Below are 10,940 nucleotides of genomic sequence, written 5' to 3'. Positions count from 1 at the left end.
AGGGGTCACTTTTCATTTTTTATTTATACAGCTAAGCTCAGTAATCTGCAGTATTATTCTTTTTTAAAATTTTTATTTTAGTTGAGCAGAGGATAAAGAATATATGCCTGTGATTGTTGTTGTATTGCTTGTCTTGTTTTCACACATCCATCGCTTAAAGGGCTATAACATTGATGCTAGTTTCGTTAGCAGGTTTGGAGCAATCCGCATCGTGCGTTAGCGTCAAAAAGTGGACAGAAAGTGCCCTGGAATTCTGAAATGACCCAAATGCGATGATTGGGGTCTTGTGATTTAAAAAGCTCGGTGGGCCAGGGGGCAAGAACGGCCATACTTTCGCCATCCCTGCTTTAGCCTTTGATGAGCTCCTTCTTTGCTCTAAATCCGTCAGCAAAGTCAAAACAAGGACACCCTATCCTGCTTGGTCACGGAGGACCTTCGGAGGATATTCATCTAATGAAAAATTTCGAGAGCACAGAAGGCGCGCTTCCTCGTCTCATAAGCTCGCGCATCACGGGTGACCTTTCCTTTCTCCTGCTGTCTGAACTGATTCGCTTTGACCAGACGTCTTCCACAGTTGGGAATCCCTGTTCAAACTCATAAACAACTCCCACCAAGGTCTCTCCGGCATATCATGACAAGAGATCGCGCCGCGGTCGTTTTCCGCCAGTGTTCTGTCGCGAAAACATCCTTGAATTGGGTTTGTGTTCACTGATGAGATGAGCAAACACCACCAAAAAACCTCCAGGAGTCACAAGAAGTGGCCCACGACTGTATTTTATTTCAAGATATATTAACATCTTTCTCATTTTTATTAAAGACACAGAGTATTTACAAGTTTCTACAACAACGTATCTCTGTCCCCCCCAAAAAAAATTCAAAAATTGGTTTTGCTTATTGCAATAATATCCAACCAGTACGTGCCATCACGTGTGTCACGGAAAATGATCAAATTTTGCTGAATTGGTCTGAAAATGTTTATTATTACCCCATACAATGCATTTGAGTTCTTCTATCCATGCCAGTGACGTATATCGTCAGGCGGAGCAATTAAATGCTCTTCCACTAGATGGCAGTAAACAGTGACATTTTTGTTCGGTAAGAATTTTCTCAGATTTGACAACACCCGTCCTTGAACGTGAGAATTGTGATTTTAACAGTCCGCGAACAGTCCGGGAACAACGATGCTCACGTAAGACGTCTTGCATCGCTTGGTGAAGAATGTAACAATCGGGCGGCCTCGTATCGCGTCATAGTGGCTCACAGCACCTTTTTTTAATGATATAACGTGAATAACGTGCACCTGCTGTGCACGTCAACCTGACCTTTTACGCCGATGCAGATAAACCCAGCCAACAACACGGACGCCCAGGCTAATTGCAACCGTCTCGCTCGTCCGACTGGCGACGCGTCAGAATTGGAAGGTCAAGGTGAGCCGCTATCGATTTGTCTTTTAGATGCCCCCCCCTTCCCCACCCCCTGATGACAGCCTTGGAAACACGTTGCAATTAGTGGAGGTGACGTGATGCCGCAATATGTTTGTGAAACAGTCGGGAGGAGGCCTTTATTTGTATATATGGGTGGTACGTGTCCTCCAATTGTGACGGGAAGTGTCCATTTGAGGAACCAGGTGTTTATTTGAAGGAAGTATCTATTTGAGAGGCCGTTCTTCATATAAATGGATACGGTGTTTATCGGAAGGCGGTGTCTATTTTTGGAGCTATTTCTATTTCCCGCCTACACACCCGCCAACCAAATCCATATGTAGTGCACCCAAGCGAACTTTTAGTGCTTGGGGGAAATTAACCGGCCATAGAAAATATTATTGCAGCTACCGAGGGGCACCAACTCTTTATTTTTTATTTTATTTTTTTTCCAGAGGGGGCATCGGATAGCGAGGAGGTGTGGATGACTCACCTTTCGTGTGTTAGACTGGAGGCCACTTTTTGAAGTAAGACAGTTTTTAACTTTTTGCAGCTCGGGAGCATTCTTGAAGTATTGCAGTCGGCGCGACATGAGTGCAGTTTGTACCGTGAAGGACAAAAAAAAGGCTCTTTACAAGTTCCATTGACTGCAAAAGCATAGGACTGTATCTCATCAATTGCCTTTGCAAAAAAAAAAAAAAATGTTGACATTAGAATGAGACTCGATGGACAACTGATAACTATTTTATCTTGATCTCTGCCGGTCTCGTCCACAGAAATAAACCAAAGCAATTGTTCCGAACGGCCGTGCGCGGCAGCAAAGTCGTTTAATTTGGGCTCAATTAGACTCGAGGAGGACAGAAGCCCTACGACGGCGGCAGTGTGGCACTGTCGCTATAGCAACAGAGCTGATGGGCTGTCAGCGCGAAGACTTAGAGGGGGTGGGGGGACGAGGGATGATGAAAACAACACCGGCACAAACATGAGCGGGTCTCCGCACGGAAAAGAAGGACGAGCGTGGTCACGAGCGCATGCTGAAGGATTCACACGCCGCTTTCCTGTAATTAGCTGAGACTGTTTGGAGGCTCAAGAGAAGGATCCAATCAGTCCTTTTGAGATTTTTTTTTTGAAGTGAAGCACTGTGATGAGTTTCTGGATGCGGTGTACACTGTAAAAAAAAAAATGTTGGGTGAACTCAAAATTGTGCAATTTGACGAAACGTTTTAAGTTTTGCTCTTGTGGAAGTTGGCTTTCCTGCATTTTAATGACAAAGAAATAAGAGTTAACTGAGCGGCTGGCCCTTTGATTGAACCGCAACGAACTCACAGACACGAGTAAAAAAAACATCTTGCTGGCTTTGCGGCGATTGCGATTCGAGTGGTTTTCATCATCGCTCGCGGGAAAAAAAAACATCCCAGAGAAAGCCAGCCGATGTAGCCGCGTGATTTCCAGTGTTTCAAACAATTCCGACCTGGCGCTCCAATTACATAAAGAGGGAGCCCCCGCCACTTTGCGAACGGAAATGTACTGTACAAAGCGTTCAGTTTCTACAAACAAATCAAATCGAGAGAAAAAAAAAAAAAAACACTCATCGTTGACGGAAAAGCAGCAGCTACTGTGTCACACATCTTCAAAGATTCTATTCCGAGGTTCTCTAAAGGAGTATCTCCTTACTGCACGCGCCGTCCCGGTTGAGTTGCTACATACGATGCGTTAACCTGACCAAATCCCCTGATTTAGAAAACGAGTACAGCTACATAGTTGAACTACCTGATGTGACGGAGCACTTTTGTTGTTTTAAATACCAAATACGTCTAAAATATGGAGTGAGATTCCTCATCCTTTCAAAAAAAAAAAAACATTTTGTGCTTCAGTATTGGAAAACTCACACGGACACACACTCACACACACACACACACACACACACGCGAATAGAAAAAAAAAAAAACAATATTAAAACATATTCTCTTCTTGTTGCTTGCAACTCGGCGCCCATAAAATGTTCCCGTAAATGGAGCTCAGCAGTCCAACAGCTGCAACGGATTTACTGGAATGGATGAGTCATAAAACGGCAAGCGATCCACTCAAGTGTCCTGAGGTGGTGCACGTTAGCGAGACACGGTGCCTCGTGCGCACTGCTACGTGGAGGTCCGTTTGATGATCATTAGTGTGGTAGTGCAGTGGACGATGAAGTCAAAGGTTGCGCCAGAATCAACGGCCTCTGAGTGATCTGGAGCGTCTGAAGCGATACGGGGAAAGCACTCGTTCCCAAACTGGCGTCCTCAGCCGTAACGCGTTACGTTTAACCGGATGCTGAGGTGGAACCCGGGGCCCGAAAGGTGTGCTATAAAGTGACAAGTGATGGGGGAAGTCATTTCCACAGAATGTGTTACTATCGTTAGCACCACCACCACCACAAAAAAAAAAAAAAATGTTTGGCGTGTCCTGCCAAGGAGCAAAGTCTGCAGAAGATGTCTCAGTAGTGTTTGGCGATAATAATGCTGGCCATCGCCATCTGGCTTTTCTTTTTGATTGCCGTCCTGGAGACTGGTGCTGTCCAGCCTCCTCTCTGGAAGGCTCCGGGTGTCTGTGGGAGTTACGCCGTTGGCGATCTACATGATGAAAATACACTACGGTTACCAGGGCAGCCCTGGATAGGCTCCTGTTGCTTGACGGACCCCGAGCAGATTTAGCGGTACACTGTAGAAAGCAGATGAATGGAAGTGTGCTCAGTTTTGAAACAGCGGTGGCTTCTTGTTCCTCTCCTGGAGACCGCTACTGTCCAGCTTCCTCTCTGGTGAAAGAGAGGACGCTCCAGTTGACCGGAGCTGGACGGAGGCAGGAGGTTCCAGGAGGCGTGGGAGGCTACGGGGGTCTGGGGAAGGTGTGTAAGGAGGAAGAAGAAGTGGACGAAGTCAAAGGGCAGTTGCCATTGCACATTCCCGAGCCGGACGGTTCGCTTCTCTTGGCGCGGTAGAACTCTCGGATGTCTTTGGCCGCGAATCCCAACCTAAAAGGCCTTTGACCTCAGTCCGGGCTGCTGAAGGGATGAAGATTATTTCCAGTGTGGTCTAAGCTTCTCTCTTAAACTGCCTTTTCAGATGGACTTTACATATAAAAAGCACTTTGCAAAAAGTCATGTAGTTACACACAGATTTCAATCGCAGTGGCCATCACCATCTGGCTTTTGTTCTTGTCGCGTCCTGGAGGCTGTTGCTGTCCGGCTTCTTCTCGATGGTCAGAGAGGACGCTCCGTTTGAGGGGAGCCGGGCGAAGGCAGGAGGTTCCGGGAGGCGTTGAAGGCTCCGGGTGTCTGTGGGTGGTGCGTGAGGACGAGGAGGAGGAGGAGGAAGAAGTGGTTGAAGATGAAGCGCAGTTGCCGGTGCACACCCCCGAGCCGGACCGTTCGCCTCGCTTGGCGCGATAGGACGCCCTGCGCCTGAGCTCGCTCACGAGCTCGTATTTGACAAAGCAGAAGATGTCCTTGACCCCGCAGCGTTTTTCCGGCTCGGCAGCCAGAAGCCTCTGGAACATTCGCAGGGCGTCGTCGCTGAATCGGCGCCACTGAGACGGATACGTTCCCACGGGGCATCCGGCTTTCTGCCAGCGCCGAAACTCCTCGTAGAAGGCGTCGGTTAGCAGCGCAGCCTCCCAGGGGAAGTTTCCCGTGAGCATGCAGAAGACCAGAACTCCAAAAGCCCACACGTCCAGGCTGGTGGTGACCAGGAAGCCCTCGGCGCGGCTGGCCCGGCACACCTCCGGAGCCGTGTAGGGAATGGTGCCGCTCACCCTTTTCACGCGGCAGCCCACCCGGCGGGTCATGCCGAAGTCGGCCAGCTTGATGCGGCGACACTCCCGGTCGAAGAGCAGCACGTTTTCTGGCTTGACGTCCCTGTGCACCAAGCTTTTACTGTGCATGAAATCGAGGGCCAGACCGAGTTGTTGCATGCAGCGTTTGACCATTTCTTCCGGCAGGCCCACCTGAGAGGAAGACAAAGACAAGAAGAAAGGAAATACGCTGCGGTTGAAATGTTAACACATAAAGAACTCTGAGAACAGAACAAAACGGGAAAAAATAGCACGCAAGAGTACAGAAATGTCGGATGTGTTCAACCACATCAGCTAGCGTATAATTCATGGACCTAATTTGATTGATTATGTTTTAGGTTGAACATTCAAGATGCTACACTTTATAATAGGAAGCCCGAGTGCAGTACAGCACTAACCAGGCGTCCCAATACATTTGTCCAAATCATACCGTGTTTCACCGACTTGTTAAAAGCAAAACACAAACTCAAGTTCAGGCGGAACACGGATTTTCTCCGCTAGGAAACAGTGAAACAAACGTCTCTCGTCTTGTGTTGCGCTGAAATTGCAATTTTAATGAGAAAGCCAAACGAAACAGTTGGGCAGTAAAGTCGGAGCTGCTCTCACAGCGATACAACCGAGAAAAGGCTCGGGCCCCAGGAGAGCTTGTTAAAAGTGCGGCGTCTGAACACGATTGGAGCAGCTCTGTCGGAGTGGAGATGATGATTGGTGGAGACAAGCATGATGGCGCTACCTGCGGGGGAATGATGTCGAAGAGGTCCCCGGCGGGAGCGTATTCTTGTCCAAATACGTAGCTGTCCTCCGTCTCAAAGAGCACGTCCAAGACTTTGATGATGAACGGGCTTGAGCTAAGCGAGCCTGTTAGACTGTACTCCCGCAGGAAACTCTTGAGCTTGGTCTTGTTTTTGGTCACAAATTTCAGCGCCATTTTAGTGCCTGGAAAGAGCAGACGGAAACATGAGGAAACGCCGACGGAGAGTGTGTTGCGCGGACGCACCCTTCGTCTCCCTGGGGCATGCAGAGACAAGACACGATTAGTCTTCTTCATCATGCGCATTGCCCCCCCCCCCCCCCCACCCCCCCCCCCCCCCCCCCCCCCCCCCCCCCCCCCCCCCCCCCCTCCCCCCCCCCCCCCCCCCCCCGCTGAAATTGCAATTTTAATGAGAAAGCCAAACGAAACAGTTGGGCAGTAAAGTCGGAGCTGCTCTCACAGCGATACAACCGAGAAAAGGCTCGGGCCCCAGGAGAGCTTGTTAAAAGTGCGGCGTCTGAACACGATTGGAGCAGCTCTGTCGGAGTGGAGATGATGATTGGTGGAGACAAGCATGATGGCGCTACCTGCGGGGGAATGATGTCGAAGAGGTCCCCGGCGGGAGCGTATTCTTGTCCAAATACGTAGCTGTCCTCCGTCTCAAAGAGCACGTCCAAGACTTTGATGATGAACGGGCTTGAGCTAAGCGAGCCTGTTAGACTGTACTCCCGCAGGAAACTCTTGAGCTTGGTCTTGTTTTTGGTCACAAATTTCAGCGCCATTTTAGTGCCTGGAAAGAGCAGACGGAAACATGAGGAAACGCCGACGGAGAGTGTGTTGCGCGGACGCACCCTTCGTCTCCCTGGGGCATGCAGAGACAAGACACGATTAGTCTTCTTCATCATGCGCATTGCCCCCCCCCCCCGGAAATGCTGCACATGTGCCGCCAGCGCTCACCTTGACTCCTGTGGGCCACCAGGTCCACTTTGCCATACGTGCCCTTGCCAAGCTCGCGAATCTGCTCAAATTGTTTGGTGACGTCTGCAGCAGAAAGTGTGGTGATGGCCAATGCTTGCATGTCCTCCACGGGCACCCCGACTCCACCGGGGGCCATTTTGGATGTCGGGGAGCTCCCGCCGCTGCCGACCCGTCCCGGCCCGGTTGGAGAAAGAGACAGGCTGGCCTTGACGCTGGGCGGCAGACTGATGGAAAGGAAAGGAAAACGCTACTTAGTCAGTGTCTTTTTTTCTTTCGATATTATACCGATTGAACTGATCAGCTCATCATCTGTGTTGGAGGAGGGAAACATCTAAAACACAGATGGGCAACTGCGGTCCTCGAGGGCCGCTCTCCTGCATGTTTTACGATCAGCTCCCGCCCGCTCATTTGCTTGCGCTGGTCTGCATGATGTCCAGACCGTATCCCAAATTGAGGACTAAATCGTTTGAACAGACTCTCGTTCGCTTGAAACCAATTTCGGAGTACGCGCGAGGGGGAGGGGCCACGAGTACACACGTCGGACATCACTCTGTGGAGCTTTACAATGCAGCCACGAGAATGACTGGCCTCGCAGCACTTACTGGCATGCGGTGGACGGGAAAATCAATAAGGGCAGGTAGAAGCGCCAACAAACAGAGATAAATGGCTGACAGTTTGGAGGTGTATTCCGGTAAAATAGGCCACGTGCCTTCTGGGAAACAAAACGTCGTCACTTGTTGCTCGGGGTTTGTTCTCCGGGCTTAATATGCGCTGGCCGCTCAGTTAAATCAGCGAGTGAGGTTTGGTGAAGGTGTAGCAGGAAACTGGAAAAAGAATGCAGCCGTTTTAATGGGGGGGGGGGGAATAGGACGCAATCATCCAATCACTCTGAGCAATTTTGCTGGTGGCCTGTTTTCCTCGAGAGATGCAGCCAACAGATAAGCTTGTTGTTCCTTTCTCCTCTAACCCAATTTCTCAACAACGCTCTGGTTGCTCCATTTGGTACACCAGCACTATTGTGATCGCCCCCTACTAGTCGAACCACGTTATTCGGAGTCATATTGGGTTTGTGGAATATTAATTTAGCACCATCTCAGAGGGCGGCCATTTTGAATTTCTATCCATGAGTTCATCGAAAGCGCCGTTTTTTTTTTTTTTGTCCAACTGTCCCGTTTAAATGTTTAACCACTCAACCTGTGTCCAAGATTTGGTCCACACGGAGCACGATCAAGTCTTTTCGGACTCCCTGAAGGCAACACGCAGTCGAGTGGGCACAGTTGGCGTGAGTAGGCAACAGGATTCACAACGTCTTACATAATCACCTCCGGGCTCATATCAAGACGTGCGATCAGCGGCGATACGAGCACATATGGAATACACAGGGCGCACTTTCCATTTTCTGCACCGATGTTTATTTTCCTCCTGCACTGCAAGAAGAAGCCAAGAACAAGTGTTGCAAATTGTTACGCCCTTTAGCTAAATTTATCCCGCTCTGCCCACAAGATACAAAACTGGCTTCGTTTTTTTTTTCTTCACATATACACGACATTCCTGTGAACTTGGGTGTTGTTGTTCCCAAAATACCAACATTTTATTGACATGTATTTTTTTTTCTCAAAATATGATGACTTTACTTTTTTTAGGTGGTACTTGGCAACAACATTCAGAGAATCACTGCACTTTCGAATAATACGACCCGAGTAAAAGTCGGAGCTACTCCTCCAAATAATTCACCCCCAGCATAGCTCATAATCGCATTTTCTTAGTTCCCCACAAAGACAAAAACCCGCCGCCCCCCCGACATCCATCAGCGATGGATGCTATGTGCCCATTTCCTCTTTAAAACTGGATTAAGAGTGCTGATATGCGACGGTGCAGCTGTGATGACATCCTAAGGTGTGATCCACAAACTGCAGTGTTGTGCCCGGAAGGTATATAGACAGAACGAGATGGGGGGGGGGGGGGGGGGGGGGGGTTCTTTGGCTTTCTGCCAAGATGATGTGATTATTCGGGAGGCTCAAAGGGTCTGGAGTGTGACAGTGACGCTACATAGAAGGGCCCCTTGTGTTCCACGAGCAGCTGTGATCCGAGGCGGCAGAACCCATTCTAAGCACCTGCTGAGGGACTCGAATTAAGGGACTTTAAAAGTGACTCGTCTTCCCACAAAGATGGTGGAGTAAGAATTAAGAAGATTAATCCCCTCGTTTACATCCAGCTAAGAGTGCAGATAGTATTTGTTAGCACGTCTTTGGGTTTTTGTGTTGTTTGTTAGCATTAAGCTAAACGGACTGATCTAAAGCATTACCGCTCACTTCCCGTCCTATCAGGTGGCTAAAGATGCCACCTGGGGGTTATTAAATCCGGTCCCACTCATTCTAAATAATCTGGAAGTACTTTAAACCATCCCACTCGCTTGTTATACGTCAGGATATGTTTTGATCCCCTGGACAAAATCTCAAGCCCACAATATGCGTGTAAACACAGGAAAGAAAATCTCTTTATAACTATTTGAAATCAACTACAGAATAAAAAATAATCTCTAATCTTAATTCCTGAAAAGTGCTTTACAGAACTAGAGTTTACAGAACTAATTTTAAAAGCAAAAACTGCAAGTTTTTTTTTTTTTTTTAATAAAAAAGTAAGGCCGACATTTGCGATGTTGAAGATGCAAAGGTGACGGTCTGAACGGTGACGCGCCACGCTTTCGTGTGCAACAAATGTAGTTTAATATTCAGCAAGGTGTATCTAAAGTGGGTCAGGGGATCAGAGTCAGCAGCTTTGCACTGTTTACCGGTTTTATAGCGCAGTCCTTGTCCCTGTTGTCTGTTCCTGAAAATAAACAAGAGACTTGAGGAAGGGAGGGAGAAGTAAATAGATTTTCGCCTCAGTCTCCCTCTTCACACTAATGGAAAACTTGTTTTGGGTGCGATGAGTCACCACTGGGGATGACCGAGCTCACGTATTGCCTTGTCTCCTGTTCCCCATTTGAATGAGTTCCAGTTAACTATGAAGGAAACACATCTTGACTTGAATTGCTGTACAAATTACTGCCTCCAAAAGCATGAGTGTGCACTTTGTCCATCTGTCATAGGTTGACTACGATTTTGACCCAAATAGGAAACACGGAGGAGCGTAATTACAACCAAATGTAATGATGGTCAGCCTATTATATGACACCAAACACCGACAATAGAACCGATCCAGATTCATTAGTGGTTGCAATTAGACTGCGGCACGTCTATAAACAATATTCCAAATCAGCTCAACTCATCATCACAACGACTGCGCGCCATGCAGAAACACTTAAGTGGTGATAGATTAGTTCAAGAATCTGCTCCTTCCGCATTTCTCAGTCCGTTCCAACCATTTGAATTTGAAATTGTTCAGCTACTTCGTGGGACTTGTCGGGAACTAGTGAGCAAATTATGGAAATTCTGATTGAAATTCCAGAATAAAAATGTCTTCCTTGCCCATTTGAGACGTCACCGAGGCTATTCATCGCGTTCTCAAAATTGATGAAAATGTCAGAATTTAAGAGACATGTTACCAATCGTGACAACTTGGGGCTTTTCGGTTTCTTGACGACTTATTGGGAGCCATTTTTCACTTTCTGCAAATTCAGACTTCCACTCGCCACATTCTCACACCGACGACGAGCATAACCGGCTCGAATGGCCCTTGCCTTTACGGCATGCAGAAATCCTTAAGTGGTGACATGCCGTGGGGACATTTTATAACAACCACCCCCTACCCCCAACCCCCCTTGTACCCCACCATCCTAATCCAGTCTCTTCCACAAGGGAGGTTTGATGTGAGCGAGTGTGTGTGGTTGGGGGACTCCAATGAGAGAGACGAGCATCCCTCCCTTTGTGCTACATGCTTTGATGTCGACTACATCGCGGAGGGTTGTGGAGGGGGGTTCAAAAGAGAGCTGCAGAAATTGGGTCTTGGGAGGGTGGGGG

General features: G+C 48.3%; 1 protein-coding gene and 1 long non-coding RNA gene across 3 annotated transcripts in view; both read right to left on the bottom strand.

Moving 5' to 3' along the window:
- Positions 1–755: 755 nt before the first annotated feature.
- Positions 756–2,033, bottom strand: LOC109526514 (uncharacterized). Its single transcript, XR_002170353.1, has 2 exons — positions 1,156–2,033; positions 756–1,006 (listed from the first exon to the last, which is right to left on the bottom strand). It is a non-coding gene; the product is annotated as an uncharacterized LOC109526514 (long non-coding RNA).
- A 469-nt stretch (positions 2,034–2,502) lies between these two features.
- sbk1 (SH3 domain binding kinase 1) overlaps positions 2,503–10,940 on the bottom strand; it is an 11,396-nt gene continuing 2,958 nt past the window's right edge. The window contains exons 2-4 of one of the 2 annotated variants that reach the window (XM_019887830.1): positions 6,958–7,202; positions 6,588–6,790; positions 2,503–5,402 (exon numbers count right to left, since the gene is read on the bottom strand). In XM_019887830.1, coding sequence (XP_019743389.1) covers positions 4,566–5,402; positions 6,588–6,790; positions 6,958–7,202 — 1,285 coding nt within the window. In that variant the 3' untranslated portion in view covers positions 2,503–4,565. Of the gene's footprint in view, positions 5,403–5,982; positions 6,312–6,587; positions 6,791–6,957; positions 7,203–10,940 lie in introns of those variants that run through there. The other variant, XM_019887831.1, reaches the window with a different exon arrangement.

The sequence above is a fragment of the Hippocampus comes genome, unplaced genomic scaffold (assembly GCF_001891065.2).
Source record: "Hippocampus comes isolate QL1 unplaced genomic scaffold, H_comes_QL1_v1.1 scaffold416, whole genome shotgun sequence".
Taxonomy (NCBI): Eukaryota; Metazoa; Chordata; class Actinopteri; order Syngnathiformes; family Syngnathidae; genus Hippocampus; species Hippocampus comes.
Note: the sequence above shows the minus strand (reverse complement) of the source record. Positions and strands in the feature narration are given on the sequence as shown.